The sequence below is a fragment of the Poecilia mexicana genome, unplaced genomic scaffold (genome assembly GCF_051168715.1).
Source record: "Poecilia mexicana isolate PSO_F unplaced genomic scaffold, ASM5116871v1 scaffold_14, whole genome shotgun sequence".
In the NCBI taxonomy this organism is placed as follows: Eukaryota; Metazoa; Chordata; class Actinopteri; order Cyprinodontiformes; family Poeciliidae; genus Poecilia; species Poecilia mexicana.
The window spans coordinates 598,957-620,215 of NW_028263383.1; the positions used below are offsets into that span (position 1 = coordinate 598,957).

Here is a 21,259-nt window from a genome sequence, read left to right on the forward strand (position 1 = left end):
TTAACTGAAAATCCATCATCTGAAAGTAAAAAGAGACCGACAAAACTGTGAGCCTACCAATAACCATCAAAAACCTAAACTGACAAGCCTGGCAAGGAGAGTGCTAATCAGAGAAGCAGCCAATAACACTCTGGAGGAGCTGCAGAGATTCGCACCTCAGTTGAGAAATGACCAACATGGAGGAGTGGTGATAAGATAGCCACTGTTAATAGAAAGTCCATCTGGTGGGATGGAAGGGGGACAATGCATGACACATTTTTCAGATTTTTAATTGTAAAGAAAACTGAAAGCTACGCGTAGCTGTTCAGGCTGAAATCAGAAAAAGCTCAAGGCGAGTTAATACTTTTGCAAGGCACTGCAGGCAGAGCTGATGACAAACTGTTAAAAAGCGAGAGAAAAAAAACACGTCTGAACCATCACTGAAAAGAAAATATAACTTTGTTCATCTACAAGTTTACAAAAAAAAAAAAAAAAGAACTCCACCATGGGAATAAATGCAATTAGTGAAGAATAATTTATTTACCTGACTGGGAACTTCATTTGGGAGACACAAGCGTCTCTTTAATCTATTAAAAATAATGATGACATCCAACACAGCAGTAAAAAACTCCAGTTATAATCCACCATGAACTGGTATCTTCTAAGTCTTTTGACAGAGAATAACTTTGGGGATTACACGCAGAAAAAAAAAAAAAACAAAGCAGTGGGCTCTATCGGTTTCATCACTGCGACAGAGCACTTGCGTGCGTCTCCTAATGCGTAGCAGAACATTTGTGGAGTCAAGCAAAGACTTTTAAATATTTGCTTTGAATGATAGGCGGCTCAATCGGGAATTATTTTAGACATCAAAAATAGAAGAAGAAGCTGCTTTTGTCATTGTAGCCTTATTTTACAGGGTCAAAACAGGTATGGAGGGGAAAGGTTTTAAAAGATGAACTATATCCATCTGTACATATGTGCTTCAACAACAGCAATTATGGGGTAAACCTTTTCCAATTAACACTTGTCAGATAAATGGATTGACAGTACAGTAAACACAAAAGCAAGCTCCTTTTACATGGCTCCTTGACGTGGCTATGGGTAAACAGAGATCATTGCTGCCCTCTTGTGTTACAAAATGAGATTACACTGCTGAAAAACTGATTTTAGAAGTATTCTGGAGCAGTCAGCGAGGCAACAAACATGTTTTCAGAAGTGCAGAATATTCTAATGAATAAACATAACTTTTGAATGTACACAAGTCAAATTCTTATCGCTGTGTTGCATCTATGGTTCTAGAACTTTATCACCATACAGCACACCTTATTAAGAAGAATAGTTCTGACGAAAACCTTCCCAAATTTAAATGTCATGCCGATCATAAGAACATTAGTTTGATTCTGCATTCACAGACGATATCCAGTACTGGGAATATTTTAAAATTAGTTCCTAATGGTGTTATGGCGCCATCAGAAAGATTGGTAGCCAGCTGGAGGGGATCACTGACACTAATTGGGCGAGCTAGTCTGCATACGCAACTGTGCAGACGTAATGAAGGGTGAAGAAATGTTTCAAAAAACACATGCTTCACCCCGTGCAGCCTGTGCAGTCTTTGTGACTTGTATGTTATGTTCAGTGCATTTTAGTGACACTCATTAAGAAACATATTTTGTAAGATCAAATCCTAAAGACTTAGTTTGGATATGATAGGGTCCATTTCTAAGACCCTATCAGGATGTGATGCAGAGGACGGAAATGTAAATATCAAAATTTGATTTTTTTTTTTTGTCATGTTACAACCATGTATTTCACTAAGACTGTGTGACAGACCAATACAAAATAGTCCATAATTTTGCATTCCAAGTAAAAAACCTGAAAAGTGTTGGTCAGGAAGAAGAAAACCCTCATTGAAGTCTTTTTTTAACGCTTACCAAAAGCCATGTAGGCAATACAGGACAAGGTATTCAGAACAGATTAGGCTGAAGAAGTAGGAATTTGTAGAAGCAGATTATTAGTGCATTTTCTTATATTCTCTTGAACTTTCTCCCTCTCTTCTATCCTTACCTCTCTATCTCCCTGTTAACATTTTCTTCCTTTCTTTTTTTCCCCCTTTTCCATCTCAATGTGACTGAAGTGAACCCAAAACAAAGTCTAATAGTTTTTTCTGTAATCAAGATCAAATAGAGCATTACAGTGAATGCTGTAATATCCATTCTAATGTTTATGTTAACATCTGCTTCCACTACTTCTGAAAGATATAACCTAATCAGTTGCAACATGAATTGCTAATGTTTTGAACTGTTTCCCTGCCATTCCATTTATTGTCGCAAACTGTATAAGCATTGTACACCAAGGGAAAACATTTGAAACAGTGAAAAAAACAAAACAAAAGCCAGCATAACATTCACACAGTAGTCATAACCCTAACTAGTGTAGATATTCAATTATTTCTTCACCTTTTCATTTGCAAGTAGTATTAGTTGTAAGGCATACATTTCCCCAACAATGTGATATTTCATTTAGGGCTGCAGATTGGTGAAGCTCAGTGTAATGATCTGTGCACTGTGCAACGTCTCTTTCTAAGTGCAAATGCATAATTCAGCTGCCTCAGTTACATCTTTCTTGCATCACACAAGTGATGGTTTCAAAATGCAGCCTCAACATTGACACATGTTGAGGCTGCTTTTTTCAGCAGTAAAAAGCTGCTGAAAAAATAGCAAATGGTGGAGGGGAATTGGAGGGGGGGTGTTTTACAAACTCAAAAAGATTTTTAATAGTTCACACACTACTATTATTGTCATTATTACTACTAGTAATAATGCCACTATGAAGGGGAGAAATGTTTTATTTTATTTTTTTTTTCCTTGTTTGATGTAAATAAATCTTACTCTTGGTAGCTCCAGCTGCTCCGAGATGATAGATGGCCCCAAGAACCAGCCAGAGGGCCCGCTGCTCATCCGCGCTGATCCCAAGGACCTTCAGGGCTACTTGCAGTTTGGAAAACTGCTGAGAGGCCCGCTGCTTATCCTCTGCCTAACAGATTTTTATAAAGATTACTTCGGCTTTATAAGAGGTCAAAGTAATATCTTCAAAGGCCAATCTCCGCTCGCGGGGCAGCATTTACCTTATTCTGCGGCGTGATTCCGAATGCATTGTTGTCAGCAAAGTGGTTGAGGTGCAGCTCCGTTCTGATGGGGGAAAAAAGATAAGGAAATGACAGCTGACAGAATATTATTGAAACACACTATGTAGAGCCCCGCGAAAGTATTCAAACCATCCGACTTTTTCACATTTTGTCCCATTCTAAACAAAATCTTTGATACATTATTTAGGGGATTAGATGGACAAACACAAACCAGTGCATCATTTTTAAAATGGAAGGTAAATGATACTTAGCTTTCATGCAGACATTTATATTTACAAAGTATTGGTCAATACTTTTTAAAATTACTTTTGGCTATATCCCCTCCAAAAGCTTTCCCACTGAATGACAATGGTTCTGCCACATTCAGTGTTGTATCCATTTTTTGTTTTCCACTTCAAATGGGGTTTTGCATGCATGCTGGAATATCTTGGTATATTTGTCAGTCCCATACTATTTCCATTTTTAGATTATTATTGGAATATTGCTCTGTGAGATGTTCAAAGCATGCAGAAATTGTTTTATAACCTAATCAAGTATTAAAGCCGGCAACTTTCCTTTTATTATTATTTTTCAAAAACCATGTTATCTTTTGTTTACAGCTAAATACTCCTTTGTGTTGGTGAGAAAACAAATCATCAAAACAACATGGCTGTTTGTGGTTCAAATTTATAAAAATGTGGAAAAAGCTCAAAAGGTATAAATAGTTCTGCAAGGCACTATTTGTGTGTCACTAATTAAATACAGAACAGAGCTGTCTTGTTATTTTAATTGGCTAAATAGCATCAATACTGACCTAAGAGCGCCATCTACTCCAGCCATCAGGTAGTAAAACACGTTGAAAGTGGACTCCCCTTCTGGTCTCCTCGTCACCCTCATTTTCTCTAAAAGCATCGTCTGTGAAGTCACAATAAAACCAAGTTGACAAAATTATCTAAAAATCAATTATTTGTACACATATAGCACTTAATTATAAATCTGAATGGAGTTTGGTTGCAGTGAAGTATCAGGAAAGTTTTTGATTAATGCATCAATTTTGCAATTCATGCCTAAACCAAAGAAACAGCTAGAACCACAGTGAATTAAGCAAGGAGAATACAAAAAAGAAAAAAAAAATACACACAAAAATTGGTCTGTTTTTTCTCCTAGTGTGTTTGTGTTTACCTGGACAGAGGCTGATGTCACCAGGCCTGCCTGGTCGAAATCCAGGGAAACGATGTGGGAGAAGCGGCTTGCATTCCCATTAAGGGAAGTCGAAGCGTTCCCAAACGCCTCCAAAACTGAATAGACTGCCTGCCATTTTTCTGCTACAATAAACCAAATTGAAGTGCTGGTAGCTGGAAGAGCTTGATAACAAACAGCTGACAAATAAAGCATAATTTGAATGCATCCCTTCCAACTTACTGGAGAATGATTTGTTGGTGCTTCCAGCGATGGTAACCAGGTACTGGATGAGGTGCTGACAGTTGGTGGTCTTGCCACTTCCACTCTTGCCAAGCAAGACAATGGACTGATCCTGACGAGTTGTGAGGAGGCTCCTATAGGCAGCCTGCGCCATGCTGTAAATGTGGGGGGCCGTGTCTTCTTTTCTGCAGCCTTTGAACATCTGCATGACCTGGACAGGAAGGAAGATGAGAACAGAAATGGGACTTATCTTCACATTAGCTCACATCACTGGGCATGTTTCACTCTCAGCGCATCCATTTCAAGACATGAATGCATTTTAAAAAATTAAAAAACATATATATATTGCTGCCTACCTTCTCAGAATACATAGAGGGGGCACTAATTGGGTTAATGACCACCATGTTGGGCCCAGCGTGGGAGTGCAGGAGGTTGCTGCCGTAACGCTGCCGCAGTGAGTGCATCACGCTCGACTCGTTCAAATATTGCAGAGAGGCCAAGTCCTCCACTCGGTCAAACAGCGGCGGGTTTGCCTAGAGTTCAAAGGCAGAGGCGGTCACACACACACTCACCGAGAGCCTTCGATTATGGATGAGGTTAAGAGTTGATGTGATGATTAAGTACCTTCTCTACATCATCTTCCTCCACCTCCAATAAAGATCCATCACTCTCCAGGCGGATTTTTACCTTCCCCTCTGGCAGGCTGCCTGCCTCCGTCTTCAAGAGAGTGGCTGCATTACCACAAATTAGGAAATTTATTGAATGTGACATCTGATCTGGACCTTCTCTTTCATGCCACATGGCTTAGGGCAGTTGCATATATTTTAATAATGCATGAGATTCAATAAAGCATAACACGCATGTCATTTTGAGAACACTACAAACGGGAAATGTATTCGGTCTGAGGTAAACAAGAGCCGTCAAATTAACAGAAACGTTTCTAAAAGCATTTTATGTGCTTCAAAACACCTACATCTGTACTTTTCGCAATCAAATGTCACCACATGCCTACACTGGCAGGAGAGGGAGTTTAACATGTCTATTCATCATAACAAATGCAGATTTTAAAAAAAATATATATATATAATACAAACCCAGAGAAAATCCATCCTTGTGGACAAGCCATACTTTTTCCGTTTCGTACCAGGCCTTTTCTGCCTTCAACTGTTCCTCTGTCTTCACCTGTCAAAGCAAACAATCAGAAGGAGATGTGTGTTTACAAACAATGTTCAAACATTACAAATGTCAAAATATATATTTTTTTTATTAATTAATTAATTGCATTTTTTTTATATTTTGGAACACACTTTGGTGTGGAAGTTATTTACCGAGTGAAGAAGACTAAAATGTAGGCACTTTCATCACCAGTATGCTACTTTCACATACATTCAGAGTCAGGACAGAGATGTTAGAATCTATTTAAAAGGTTGCTGTAATTTCTGTGATATACTAGAGCACGTCTGTGGGTTTTCAAGGTTGACCTTCAGAACCAGCAAGAAGGCACAGTGTTTTACAGCATACGGTGTGTCTTTAAGAATCATTGTCCTGCATGTTTTAGATGCTCCCCTGGTTCAACACACCTCAATCAAATATATTCTTTATTGAAAGCCTCTGTAGAATTTGAAGAGAAAACTGAGGAGGTAGTACTGACATTAAGTCGGCTGCCATAATCTTGTGATGATTTCACACCATTTTCATACTGTATTAGAGTCTCATGTGAGCATTAAACACAACGCAAAGCAGAAGCTCCTCCATAAAAATCTGTTAATGATCCACAAGGGTTGTGTTTGTTTTTACTTTTGCACTGGAACATAAATGGCTTAAAAACCATGAATTACCCCTATAAAAAAAAAACAATTTTCAAGAAAAAAATTTGATAGAGGAAGCATGTATTGTTGCTCTGCTTTATCCCCTTTAGCGTTAAACAACTGTCTTCCATGGCTTTTGAATATCTCAGGGAAAAGGCTTCATCCTTATGCAAAGACATGGAGAAGTAGTTAAAAAATACAGCTACTTTGAAAGTGCCAATAGTGATTAGAAGATGCTAAAAAACACCTTGAAATGTCAACTCTATGATGATTTGCTTTTTTTTTTAAATAATCAAATCTCACTTCACAGCTACTGTTCTCTCACACAGTGTGACATCACCTCTTCCCGTCCAATGTATGCCAATGGCAGGAAGACGTTTTGAATGTTGTTCTTCGTTTTTATGTTGTAGCTGTTAAAGAGAAATTGCTGTTGCGCAAAACAGAAACCCTGGAAACTGGCCACAAAATTCCTAATGGTGCATCTGTAATTAATATACTCTACAGCTGTATCTCTCCACTGCTATTAAAGTACATGTATGATAAGTACAGCACTGGTCTGTTTTCTTGTTTCACAACTTGAATGCATTATTCAGTAGGCTTCTACAAAATCATTTCAGTTTTTATGGCTTACCTTCCAATACAAATTTAAAGCACGCAGTGTTTACTAAGTGTTCACTCAACTCAGTCAGGATTAATATTACATCTTCCCTCTGAAGACATCACAGGCAGAAGGCAAGACGAGTTTTTTTTTGTTTTGTTTTATCCACACCAAGAACATCACGCAAAGTAAAACACCCTGCTTTGATTGACTAAAAGAAACAGAACCGAGTACAAGCAGGTCAAAATGTCAAGAGAAAAGTCATGCACAGAAAACTACATCTTGTGGGAGATCAAATAAAAATGAAAACAAAACACTTTGGCTTTTCTCTCTCCTAGAGTTTGATATAGCACACAGTTGAAATCCACATGAAATAAAACATGTTTAAAATATTTTTATTGCTTCTTTCTTCAGATATAAAGATCATGTTTGTCAGAATCTGGTCCAACAATGACAAAAAAAAAGCAGTTATTTTTCACAGGGTTCTTGCAATAAAAGTTATTATTGCATTATTCTGCCATCACACCTGTGTACTTATTTTGCCTTTAATTGTATACTCTTACATTTGAATAGACAACAATATAAGAAATCATGCAATCAGCACTGCAACCGGCCGTAATTACGGTCAGACCTTGGTTGCAGCCAAGTGTGCTGCCTGAAGGATGGCCACTGGATCCTCAACAATCTTGGACTGGAAAAGGGAAGGATCATAATCGACAGGTAAATGTCACTTTCATTTGGAATCACCAAAATAGACCGAAGTGCACAGCAGTGAAACAAATAATAGTGGATTATTGTAAGTAATTAAAAAATAACACTTCAGCAAGAGCAAAAAATAAAAAAAAATTAAAATGAAGGGAATCCAAACAACTCTGCTAGGATTAGAGGCTAAATAGAGCAACTCCTGTAGCCGGTGTTCAAGTACAAACTCATGTTTTATTCTGCCAAGCAAATATTAATTTTAATTTGAGATGCCACTCTGGGTGTAAAACAGAACTCTCAATGTTAATATCTCCTGGTGGAAATTTTCAGCTTAAAACAGTCCTATCCAAAGATCCGCTGGTCAGAATAAACCCACCCTGTTTTTTCCTCACCAAACAAAAGTATTGAAAATACAATGAAGACCTTAAAAAGAAAGTAATTTCTTCCCAAAAACATGAGGGGGAGCTTTCCGCAGAATGTCACTTTGTTTTTGTTTGTTCTTTTTGGGTTATGCTAGATTTGGAAATATCGACAGCCTTTGGCAAGTCTCCAAGCCAGTTGTGCTAACTTCTAACAAAAGATGCTGAAATATCTACTCTGAATTATTTGTCTGTTTTAAATAAGTAAAACCCATTTTTAGAGCAACTGCTCTACCGCACACAGCGAAATTTTGCTTGTGCTTCTAAAGTACGTCATTCATAACTCACAGCGGGAGGGATGGAGAGAAATATTTGGAAAGCTTATAATTATAGTTTCTAAAGAGAAATATCTTTCAAAAAAGGAGCAATCAGAGAAACCTTTACAAAGCCTTTTATTTGAGTATCTGTCACACTGGTTGTATCATCATTAATGAATCGGTTCCATCATTGGGCTTTCTGCACCAGTACTGTGAAGCCCTCAGAGAAAGTCAAAAAACGTTCAACTTTGAAGACAAAGTTTGCTTGGAAGAGAAAATATTTTTTGCCACACATCAAGTGATTACAAAATAAAACTGTGGCAAAAGATTTTGTTGTAAATCAAGTGGAACTCAGAATGATTTGATGTACCAAATTCAGAACTAACAACTTCTGAAAAGATGTTTTATTTTATTGAAAGACTTTTTCCCAGATTATGAGAATTTTGGGTGTAACTTCTGTTGTTTCTTACATTAATTCTATTTTCTTTTGTCTTGCAGTTCCTTCTCTTACAAAGAGTCTCATGTTTTGGACAATTTCTTTTTCCAGGTCTCTATTATAGAGGGACCAAAAATGTAGCATCTAGTGGCATGATTTCCATTTGAAACATTTCTACTTTGTTTGCAACTGCGTCTGATTTGAAGACAAAGTTTGCTTGAAAGAGAAAAAAATCTTTTGCCACACACCATGTATAATTCATGTATCGTAGGAGGTCCATAACCTCGTCTATTGTTTTAACTGACAGTTCTCGTGTCGAAGAAATATTTTCCATAAATCAGCCAGGTGCAGCTGCTCATTAAGGCCTGCAAGCACTTGCTTATTTGCATAACTAGAGTTTTGCGAGTATTTGTTTTAAAAATGCAAATTACACAGTGAATTGATTTTTCATCCTCTGCTTGATCACAAAAAGTTAAAATAAAATGGGCTATAAAAAAAACTTACAAAATGATTTGCGCTCTGTTCTAGAAAGTTTAGCTTTTAATTGAAACAGCCTGTTTAATCTGATATTATTTTACAGTGTAAAGAAATGAATAAGCATGAATATTGAGTGCATTTATGTTTTACTTTTTGCTTGTAAGGTTTATTACTACATTAATTCTGAAAATAACCTTTATCTCACAAACCAATCTGATTAAATAAGACTATGCCATTTCCAGCTTAATACTGGAAATACTTAATGCACATGTGCATTCAAAGACTGTACACAATGCAATATGAACCGATGTAAATATAAACTTGTTGACACTTTCTTAAACCTGGTCAAGAACCCTAGACAAGAGAATTCCAACTGCCCCTCCTCTCTCCCATTGGTTTATGTCATATTAGTATTTTTCAAACCTCTGCACAAACCAAGAAAACAGCAGGAAGTCAAAGACAAGCAGGCAGGCAGGGTAACATAGGCCACAGAGAGGTCAGTGGAGGAAAACATGCTTTAACTCCAGCACTCAATGCCTTAAGGAGTGCACTGAGTCCACAGTAAAAGCAGCCGTACCTGAGAAACTCTGTGGCCTCTGGGCCTCTAACCATGCAGAGAGCAAACATAAAGGAGCAAGGCAGGATCCAGCGGCCCACAAAAAAGCAAAAGAAAAATCAGACTTTTGGAGGTCAAAGGAAGAAGAAAAGATAAGCAGAAAGGGTTCTTTGCACTTTAGACACACATATAACTGATTGCAGTTCATGGCCATAACATCCAGAAGTGGCAAAATAGTTATATCAGCGTAGTGTAGCTACTTCACAAAAATACATAATACAGTACATTTGATATAAGAGATGTTACTAAAGAATGACCAACAAATAACGATCCAAAGATTATCAGAACCACTCTCACTTCCTCTCATTTCATCTAGTTATTAAACCGTAAATCTAGAAAGCATTTACGTTTAGCAGTCAGAAGATTCATGCAATCATCATGGGCATGAATACTAAAAACCTGGGGTGTTTAATAATGCATTTAACAGTTTGTTTTCCATAGCTGGTTGATCATAAGTCACTGATTTTTAAAATCAAGACTTTGGTGAACAAACTTGAATTTATTATGGAGAGAAACCACATACTTTTTTTAGAATCATCAATAAAAATGTTGGTTTAATTGCAGGTCCATATTTATGTCTAATCAGAAATGGTAATGTTCATTTAAACTACTTGGTGTTGTGCCACAGACACACCTCTTGAAAGCAATAGTATTCAGGTAATACTGACAAGCCTGTTGTCAGTCTGGTGCAAACTGAATTGATACTGTGACCACCACGTTTGACAGCTGCCATAGTGCTGACCCCAAGGAAAGCTTTGAGGGTCGGGAAAGTGATGTAGGTATGGTGTGTGACCAACAAGAAACAGGATTTCAAAGCGTAAACAATAATTAGAAATAATTTCCAAGAAGAGGTGAGAGATACATATTTAAATTTGAGGCACTGGCTGATCTAACAGGCCAGTAATTTGCCATTACTGTTCCCAAAAGAACGGTACATAGACTTCCAAGCCAAGTTATTTTTGCATGGTGCTGATGTCAATATCACACGACAACTCCTGTGCTCCCCCCACTGTCAATTTTATTTTGGAAAACTCACAGCTGTGAAGAATTGTGCAAAATACCATTATATTATACTGCTTTCCAAAAATAACCCAGACAAAATCTATACAAAGTTTGACAAGTATATTGTATTGATGTGCCTAACTGTAAGAAGAAAACCAAAGAAATGACAAGACCAAAACTAATAGCCACCCCAAACATTTTATATGTCAATAATGTGGCCTCTCTGCGTTACAACTTACAACAGCCCCTCTCTGTAGCATAAATATTGCATCAAATATTTGAAATGTCCAAATTTATCGGATATCGATGCCTGAGACATGCGCATGTAAACTTCTAACTGTAACTGTGTGATCCAAAATTGGCAAAAATTATAGATTCATATTGTTGCTGTCAGGATTCAGTAATAGGAACCTTATATGACTTATATGACTTGTGTCCTTCGGCAGATTAACTCCAGAATTTGAAAGCTTGTCAGAAAAATTGCCTTCTGTCTGGATAAGCAAGCAACAGAGTCAAGCTAGTAGTCAGAAAAGCCCCGACCAAGCATGCCGAATAAAGACCAGCAACAGGGCAAAGATAAGTTACATTATTGCCGTCTAGCGTGAAGATCTTCCTGACACGCTTGTGGTCGTCCTCAGACGGAATCAGCTCAGGAGCCTAAAATCGAGCAGCAACAATTGCAAATCCACAGCCAGAAGGTAATGTTAATGGACCAAAAGAAACCCGTGTAACTGACTGCTGGAAGAAAAACTGATAACTGATAGTAAATAAAAGAATATGGTGAAAAAGAAAAATATGTAGTACTTTTAAATGTGAAAAGCACACACTGTAATGTGTACCTTTGCAGCAGAATTCTCCTGTGCAGCAGGGGATGGTTTACCGTTGGGCACCGCAGGGGAGCAAGACGTCTCCTTTACCTTACATCATTTATGCAAATATTCACAAACACACAGAGAAAAACATGCGCACACAGAGATGACATTAAGATGAGGCGATGGCAGTACAGTTGACAATTATGTTTTAGGCTGCATTCTATTTTAACCTTAGTCTAAAACAGCTACCATCAACTACTGCCACTCCCATGTAATTTGGTGTTCCGGTTGACTCAATCAGGAAATGAACATGGCTGTTAAAGAAAATTGCTTCATTAGGAGGTGCAGTTAATGAATAAAATGGTTCGCAGCTTTTATCTGTGTTGTATCAACAACAATTTGCTGCTAATTTCTTGAGGGTAATTTTAAAAAATTTAAACAAGCCTTAGCTGAACATGCAGGATGTTCTTCCCAAGGAACCAGAGCGGAGTTAATCGAAATTAGCTCTTAAGAAGTCATAAAGGAACAAGAGCTGCAAAAACGAACGCATCTTTATTTTTCCTATTTATGCGCCTGTAATGACCCTACTTAAAAAATAAGAATTTACCAAAACTTTAAGAATTAAAGCAATTTAAGGATAATGTTGTACGTAAAAATAAAGAGATCTATTGTAAATAAAGCCTTCTAAACTGAATCAACACTTTGCATATCTACTGGCCGCTGTAACACCCAGTATTCAGCAAGAGGAATCTCTTAAAAAGATGTGAATTGGACTTAAGACTTAGTAAACTCTGTAACTTGCAATTGATTGAAGTGCATTATGGAAATGAAAGGTTCTCAAAAAACAAAAAAGATTTATACACGTTTCCGGCTGACATTACTTCAATGGAACATACTTGTACACAGTTTTAGCAACTACAGGGGTATATTCAGTTTTGCCCCATATCTGCTTCTGTCTGCTGACAAGATTATATCAGACGCCTTATAAGCTACCGTTCGCTGCAACCTACACCATAATCGCCTCAGCACCAAACATTAATACTTGCCCCAATGCAGACAGAGAATCATGATATGTCAATCCAGAGAATGTGTCTGACCGGTAAGGATATTTTAAAATGTTTCTAAATAAATATCCAAAACTATGATGTTGTTAGTCAGTCAATAGTGTATTAAACAGATTGCTAAAACATATATAAAATGTTGACGCATTTCTGGCACAATAGAAATAGCTTTCCGAGGCACGGGTCAACTTTGTGCTCTTAAAATGTAACCACAAATATGGACAATGCTCATCGTCACATCCGATCACATCATCCTCACTGTACAGCTGTCGGCAAACGAAAATAATGAGCTGACCATTTCCATAAGATGTGCTATTGCTAGACACTGAGGTGGTTCTCCTAAAGAGCAGAATAAGCCTTGAAAAAACAATTTAAGCCTTGGTAATGCTGCTCCTATGTAACACCATTTACCGGTATCTTACCAAGATGGCGCATTTCTGGGGTAATTTACTTGGAGTCTGGCCTTGTGGGCCAATTACCTCATTGTACTCCATATTTCATGGACATCTTATGGCAATGCAAATTATGTCAAACAAAAAAGAAACTAATAAATGATTGAACTAAACTAAAATGATTTACCCATAAGCCTGAACAATGTACAAAATACATTGTTTCTGGTTCTCAAAAGGTAATATAAAATGTATGACAAAAGCAACTAATTACTTCAGAGAACACCACAAGTGTTTTTATCTTGATTATTTAAAAATGTGCCTTAAGAAATATTTAAAGGCTTTACTTACCCGTCTATGGCAGACAGAACAAAGCCCCATATCTATTCTGGCAGAAAGTGATGGTAAGGAGTCACAGCTCAGTGCTCACAGACAGTTTGAACTGGCCAGACAACCACAGTGCAGGAAATGAGTACACACTGATGAAGCCTTATCATGAGCTTGTGCATGCCCTCTGCTTCTAATCACTCAGGGTGTCTTTGTTATACCAAGTGTTTTTATGAAATAAAAACTATCTTGTTAAAGTGATTTTGCTAACAGTAAAGATTACGCAGACTGATTCCATATGTTGATGTTGGAGGACAATGTATCTACGTGATGATTTCCTTGTGTATTATTGTTAAAAGGCATGCTACACACAGAGAAAAAGGCAAACATGCACATGTTAACTCAATACCTCTGGTTTCTTTATACCAAACAGACGAGGCTTTGGGATGAAGCCTGCAGGAGGAGCCAGAGGATCTGTCTTTGGAACAGGAATGAACCCTGGAGGTCGCATCAAGAGATTTTGTTTGGAAGGTGCTAGGCTGGTCAGTTTGGCAGGGATAAAACCAGGTGGTGGAGTCAATGGATTCTGTTTGGGTGCAGGAATGAAACCAGCAGGTGGTACCAAAGGATTTGGTTTTGGAGGGGGTAAAAAACCAGGTGGAGGGGTGAGGGGGTTTGCCTTTGGTGGCACTGGGTTTGGAGCTGCAGTTGGTGCAACAGATGAGACCTCTTCTTGTTTTTCCACTGATGATTTTACCTCCTCTTCTTCTGCCTTCTCTTTCTCCTCCTCTTCTTGCTGCTTCACTTCCTCTTTTGTATCCTCTTTGCGGTCCTGAGTGCGGGTACGAGGTCGGTGCTCCTTGGTTCGAACTCTGCCCATCAAACTGGCCAGTCCCACAGATATGTCATCTTTGTCCTCTCCAGCAGCCTTAGGTTTTGTTAGAGTCGTATTCGATGCTGTGGGCTGACTCTGCTCTTCTGTACCAGCAGGCACCACCCGCCTGACAACTCTCCTCACAACTCGTACCACCTTTTTACCACCAGTGCTCTCCTCCTGCTCAGGAGTATCCGGTCCCACCATGGCACCGTTACTTTTGGACCCTTCAGCTGATGATGCAGTCAGTTGTGGACCACTGGCTGTGTCTGCGACAGGATTAGTGACTGACTGAGGCTGACTACTGTCAGACTGGACAGAAGCAAAGTAAGATGGTATAGATTATTCCATTGGTGGTTGATACAGGAAGAAGAAGAAAAAAAAACTCTCAGTTTGGGGCAAGCAAGTTCTGAGTTGAGAAAGTTTCAAGGAGATTATTCTGAATGGAACTCTAAGCTGGACTTTAATTTGCATATTTTAAACTTGCGGTCAAGTAATTCTGTCAGGCCAATAAATTCAGCACAGCCCAACAATTTCAAATTTAAAAGTTAATGGGAAAGTTTAAATTGATATGCACATGCATATTGAGAAGTAATTTTTCTGAATAACAGTCTTGGTGGCAATACAGCCCCAGAAACTCTACCTGCTAATAAAAGCGGTGAAGAAAAGTGCTCCAGCTTGCAAATATTAGGGTGAAGGGTCAATGACTCCAATATAATCCTTAATTGATTGTTCATGCTTTGCATTTAAGGAATTAATAGAGGTGCACTAAGAAATTGGTTGGTGTTGGATTTAAAACTTGGCTGGCTCTAAATGGTGATTGGCCGGTCAGAAACTAAATTTATTTATTTTTTTCTGATCAATAATCACATCTTATCTAAACACTACTATGCCATGCTGATAACACTCTTCGGTCTTGAGGTTCTTAATGACTAGGAAGGCTCAACCAGCTTCAGCATCAGTGAAGATTCATGTTTTATTTTATTTTAGGATTAGTGTTAGGAGAGATTATTTTGACATTTCTTCCACAAAGCATAAAAAAGAATTTAATTGCTTACAATATTTTAGTCAGCTGAAATCAGAACCAGACAAGGTTTTTGCAGAAGTATTCATCAGAAATTGAGCACAAAATACTAATCAGTGCATCTAAACGTGCCATCCATTGGAGAAACAATTTATTTCACCAAAACATGTGACATTAGAACTTTAGCAATTAAATGACCCCCTTGTTTTGTCAGATTGCTTGGATAATTCTTTTAAATGTGTAAAACTTCTCATAAACAAACATGCCATTATCAGTTCTGTCAACAAAAACAATGTCTTAACAAGAAACTGCATTAAACATTAAAATGAAAAGCTAAACTCTCAAAACCACTCCAAGTTATTTCAATATAGCTCATTGTGATATTTGAACCAAGCAGACATTAAATGAATACGTGCTGGCAACACATGCATCTGAAAGACAACTTACTTCTGTTTTGTTCTCAACTTTAGCCTATATAAAAAGACATAGCCAAACAAAAAACAGAATGATCACACTATGCAAACCAACACTCTACACATCAGAATAAATATTTATGTACAGGCAACAATCAACATGATGCAGAGGTGAAACACCTTTTGCTCCCAGAAGGAGAAGCGTGATCTGTACGCCATGGTGACAGGCCAGAAGTCATGGATTTACACTGGAATATGGAGAACAAAATAATGGAATGAGGGAGAAAATGGGAGTCAGCCAGAGAAGAAGGGATGAAGGTTGTGGCTAAAATGAAAGAAATAAAGTTCAGGGATAAGCGATGGAATACTGTAGACTTTATTTCAGCACAACGGGTTATTCAGCAAAAGATCAGAGAGACTGTAAAGCACTGACAATAAAAAAAACATGAATAAAATGATGAAATTATGTCAATGCAGTAAATGTATTATATATTAGATGTGTTCCGTTAAAAAGAATAGAACAAATTGGGTAATCCATGACAGAGGAAACGACACAAAAGATGTTTCCAACAGTACAAAAACCGCAACAAACACTATATAATAGTAATATATCACAGACGTGTATATAATTTCTAAAAGTTTTTAGAACTTCCAGCAGTTTCTCAAAAGTTAAACTAAAACAAGGTGATACCACAGCAAGAATTAGCTACACAGCAACTACTCCACCATCTCAGGCCCTGCTTTCATCAGCGTCCACTCCTATAAATAGTAGGTTGAGTAGCAAGGGAGGCCATTCTAAGACCCTATCAGAGCTCTAATGGAAGTGCTAGAGGTTAGCCCTGAGAAGATCACCCTACTCATACAGCACACTCAATCTGCCAGAGGTTCAAACCCATTACCTCCTCTCTGGGCCTGGTTAACCTTCTGATCTTGCCTCAGACGCAGGAGCGGTCCAGTCACACCTAAAGGTAGGGTAAGACCTGAATCTGACGGGAGCATGCACACTCAAAGCCCTGAGAGGGAGGGTGATCTCGAGGGTGGGGACATAGTCCGAGCTGCACAGTGAGACTGGGGGATGGAGAGCAGGGGGGAGTAATGTGAGAAGAGCTGGGCCGGGGGATGGAAGAGGGACAGCTGCTGAAATACAGAGGGGATATTAATAGAGTTTCCAAAACTACTGTTACCGCCTTATCTCACTGCCACGTTGGCCTCCTCGTGACAAAGAATCCAAAATAAAGACTTACTAATCAAGCAGTGCTTAAACATTTTTAAGCCTCCCAGAAGGTTCTTATGAACAAAACAAAAACAAAACAATGGAACAACGCATATCTGGTTACTTTAATGGAAAGATATTTAGTAAAAGGCTTTTTAAGTCATAAAAAACAGCGTAAATTCTTTTACCCAAGGCCACGATGCATCTTTAAATTGTATGACATGTTGGTTACTTTATATTTAAAACCACAAGAGGGAGCTATATACCTACAGTTCACACCATGGTCTGGTTTTGCACTCTGTTGACCCACATTCTATGCTATGTTGCTTTTTTGCAAGAAAATGAACAACCAAACACAACATACCAAAGTTTATTAGTAATGTATTTAACTAATTGACATTAAAGTTAAACCTACCTATCCGGTCTCTAAAAATAAAAAAAAAATGTCTGAAACGTCATTGTTGTAAAACCAGTTGGGTCATTCCTCATTTAGGGAGGAATGACTAAAAGGCGGATATTTACCTCAATGTCAGCTTGGCACGCAGCAGAGAAACAAAGACAAGGAAACGCAGAAACTGGCTGAACTAGGTAGGAATGAATCACCCCAATCAAGCACTTTATTCACAAACATCTGAACATCAGCTATCTGGTGATCAAATCAAGTGCATTTTGGATCCAGACATGATAAAAGCAAAGGCATCTGGTGTTACATATAAATGCAAATGTCCAGTCAAACATGTGCAAAAATTAAGCCTTCCTGTAAAACGCTCCAAACAGATAAAAGAGGATAAATTTTCTTGCTAAGCCCATACATTTGAATGTTAACAGCGAGCAGTATCCAGTCACACATGCAGCATTCCTGCTCTGTCTAGCACAGACTGCTAATCCCCGGAGTCTGTTACTGGGACGCAGCAATGTGTGGACTATTTGTCCACACATGGCTTGCACAGAGTAAAGATTAAACACTGTACAGCACAGAAACCAGTGATTCTGACCCAGATAAACCCTTCCGTACTTTGAATTTAGTTACCTGGCTCATGAACTGTAACATAAAGCGAAGACTAACAGCAGACTTTACACTTTTCTTGTATGCAAGGTTAATGTCCCAGGGATAAAGTACAGAAGCATGTACCAGCATGGTGAGTCGCAGCAGTAAAATAGTGCTGAGCCAACGGAAGCCTCAACTGACAGAGCAGTTATCTACACGACGGGTTGTGCTGCAGGGCTCTTATTGCCAAAAAGGAGTGACTCCCCTTCATCATCACCATATACTAGCTCAGGATAATAGACAGCTTGTTTTTTTTATCAAATAGCATTTTAAAATGAACTGATTTTGATTATACAGTGGGCCTCTGCCTATTCATATTTCAGCATTTCCGAATTTTTCTGTGAAACAACTCCAACTTATTTGCAGAAATCCACCTATTCACCAATTAATTTTGTAGTGCATACCTAAAACATTCAAGAGAAATTGCAGCTTGGGAAGATGGAACTTGGCACAATGCTACTGCTAGCACTGACAAAGTAGCCAGTCAAGGAGCTGAAGTCCTTGATGCTGTTTGACAGTAACCCCAATAACTGAAATAACGAGGATTGACAATATTAGCTTCTGCAGTAGTGCCAGGATGTTTTCATTGTACATATCAATGCATATTAAGTTACATGTGGTGTGTCGACTACTGAATATAGGCAGTTCTAAGTGTTTCTACAGGGGGGGCTAAGTTTTAATTATTCAAGGGTGGCTGAAGTGAAGTGAAGGTGGTTGAGGACTACAAATACAGTCAGTGTTCACCTGGAATACAAACTGAACTGCAGATACCACAGCGACCACAGTACCTACAGGAAGGGACAGAGCAGACTTCACGTCTTTAGGAAGCTTAGGTCTTTCAGTGTTTGCGGCAAGATGCTGCATTTCTACTATAAGTCTGTTGTAGAGAGCGTAATCTTTTCTGAAATCATCTGTTGGGGCAACAACATCAGTTGTTTAGCCTTGCAAAGGCTTCTAAACCTGCTTCTAAACAATAGAAGCAGGTTGCTTCTGTTCAAGGCATGACTGTGGAATCAATAATGATTATGGTGTGGTCATGATTATTTCTTCTTAAAAATAAAGAAAACATCTTTGAGTATCCTCTTCATGAGACTGTCACACAACAACAACAGTGTCTTCAATCGGAGGCTTCTTCAGAACTGCCGCGATACAGACCGCTACAGGACATCCTTCCTGCTCACAGCCAAACAGCCTCTACAAATCTCTGAAGAAACATGACTAATATGAGCAATAACATTTAATTAAGTACTTTTAAATTGAAATTAATTGAATATGAATTGGGCGTGATTGACTTGCTGAATACCTGTGTTGTGGATTCTAAACTAATAGAATTAAAGTGATTATAATTTCAAACTACATTAAAATGTGTCACACAAAGTTACGTCTTCCAGTCTAACCAGAGATCAAAGATCAGAATTGATTCTAAAGCATGAACATTTTCTCACACATTTGGTGGTAAAACTAATGATGTACATGCAGTACAAGCATAGTTCCTAATTGCCAACAAGAAAAGTAGGTGTCAAGCAAGTAAATACACCTCAAGGAAAATTAATGGGTGTCTGTAACACACCCTGGAATGTCAGGTATCTGTCACACAGTATGTGATTTTTAGTTCCTGTTGCTTTCAAGACCCAAAATAAAAGGATCCAATTTTGCTTACCGTTTTTACGTATGAGTTCAATAGAATAGAAAGAAAAGAATGACCTTGTGTTTTTAAGATTTGTCATAAACCAGGTCATTTTATACTCCTCCCGTTTCTAATTCCTGTTTGAAACTACTTCCCATGTTGTATCCGCCCACTGACAATGGGGATAATGCAATCTGACTAGACAGGTTGTAGAAGACATGACGGCATTTAATAATTTCTGTCTTCTAAAACCACTTGTGAACTATACAACACCAGGCCTCATATAACTATACAATGCATTATAAATGCAGGAGTATAATATAAAGCAGTTATGCAGATATGTGCACCAAAACAACAAACAATAATTACTAAATAAATATCAAAAACAAAGTCATTTCAAATGGATTTTGGCTCAAACATACAGCAGGAAAGTGTTTGATGTTACAGCTCAAAATACAACAGGCCAATACAAAAAAATTTAACTACTTTAATCAAGTTTAGCCTCTCTTTTTGCCTCCAGAACAGTAAAACAGTTGTTGGGGATCTGCTACTGACTTTTTAAGAATGACAAATATGCTAATCTTATCAGATAATGCAAGACTTATTTTGAGCTTGATGGATTTAGATTGAGAAAAAGATTTTATTTTTGGGGGGGAAGGGAGGAGTGATGACAGATTAGTGTGAAAAACTAAGGGGGGTATTAAGCAGTCAAAAGCAGACCAGAGTTGTAATCAGAAACCGTATGATGATGAAGCAGAGCAGGAAAAAAAAAAAAAAAAGGGACAGACAGTGCAGCGCAAGAGAGCAGGTGTTTAGCTGATACCAGTCCAGCCACTTTTTGTTCAGTAACAGGCTTATTATTATCGTATTCTCCCTGCAGTTACAGTGGTTGCTGGGCAACGTCACATTGATGACAAAGTCATTCCACAAAGTCACTGCTCACTTGCAATCATCATCTGGCTATAGCTCCATGTCAACCAGACACACAAGAGAGCATCATCAATCTTCGCATGTACATGAGGCAGTTAATCACATTTCAATAAAACAACGGAAAAAAAACTAATAAAATACCACATGGTCAAGCTTCACAAATCAAATTTGAGAAGCAGAGCTCCAGATTCAGAACATGTTCTTATTATAACTACCTATAAATAGTTCTGTTGGTTCTGGGTCACCCTCACAAGCACATTTTCTTTCATTTGCCCTGTCTCATAATTAGCTAGACAGGCTGGATGTGGAACAACGTAGAAAAGGACAAACAGCTCTTTAAAAACAGCAAATGAACTCTGTACATGTATTTTCTAGTGTGTACATCAAACTAAACTCACCAAATTCACCCAACTTTCTTGATGTAACTGACTTAATAGCATACTACCAGGCCAAGACAAGCCTGTTCTCTGAACTCTTCTGCCAGGACAACAGACAGCACTAAGCGCAAATTAAGGTGTTTGTTGTGCCAGCTAATAAAGAGTTTAACTTAATGGCCCTCTGCTTGCTGCCCACGATTATACTGGAGAAAAGAGCTCCGAACGGGCCGCCAGCCAAGTCTTACCAGACCATATGGCCATCGGCTGTGGTGGCGTTCGAGCCGTTGTTTCTTTCAGCGTCCCATTGTTTGGTCTCAAAGGGAT

At 38.3% G+C, this 21,259-nt stretch overlaps 1 protein-coding gene and 1 long non-coding RNA gene across 10 annotated transcripts in view; one reads left to right on the forward strand and one right to left on the reverse strand.

The window, feature by feature from the left end:
* LOC148155417 (uncharacterized) overlaps positions 1-21,259 on the forward strand; it is a 354,212-nt gene that overhangs the window by 248,730 nt on the left and 84,223 nt on the right. The window contains exon 3 of one of the 5 annotated variants that reach the window (XR_015765289.1): positions 683-702. The exons of the other annotated variants lie outside the window; for them this stretch is intronic. This is a non-coding gene — a long non-coding RNA (uncharacterized LOC148155417). Of the gene's footprint in view, positions 1-682; positions 703-21,259 lie in introns of those variants that run through there. 5 annotated transcript variants of the gene reach the window in all.
* The window catches only part of LOC106914853 (unconventional myosin-XVIIIa), an 83,893-nt gene that overhangs the window by 57,174 nt on the left and 5,460 nt on the right, over positions 1-21,259 (reverse strand). For 4 of the 5 annotated variants that reach the window (XM_088012498.1, XM_088012499.1, XM_088012497.1 and 1 more), the window contains exons 3-10: positions 5,620-5,707; positions 5,150-5,256; positions 4,882-5,058; positions 4,526-4,736; positions 4,286-4,428; positions 3,918-4,018; positions 3,104-3,167; positions 2,868-3,012 (exon numbers count right to left, since the gene is read on the reverse strand). In XM_088012498.1, the coding sequence (XP_087868624.1) occupies positions 2,868-3,012; positions 3,104-3,167; positions 3,918-4,018; positions 4,286-4,428; positions 4,526-4,736; positions 4,882-5,058; positions 5,150-5,256; positions 5,620-5,707 (1,036 nt within the window). Of the gene's footprint in view, positions 1-2,867; positions 3,013-3,103; positions 3,168-3,917; positions 4,019-4,285; positions 4,429-4,525; positions 4,737-4,881; positions 5,059-5,149; positions 5,257-5,619; positions 5,708-7,562; positions 7,623-9,799; positions 9,827-11,425; positions 11,498-11,679; positions 11,758-13,838; positions 14,616-15,774; positions 15,799-15,920; positions 15,989-16,639; positions 16,747-21,259 lie in introns of those variants that run through there. The other variant, XM_088012500.1, reaches the window with a different exon arrangement.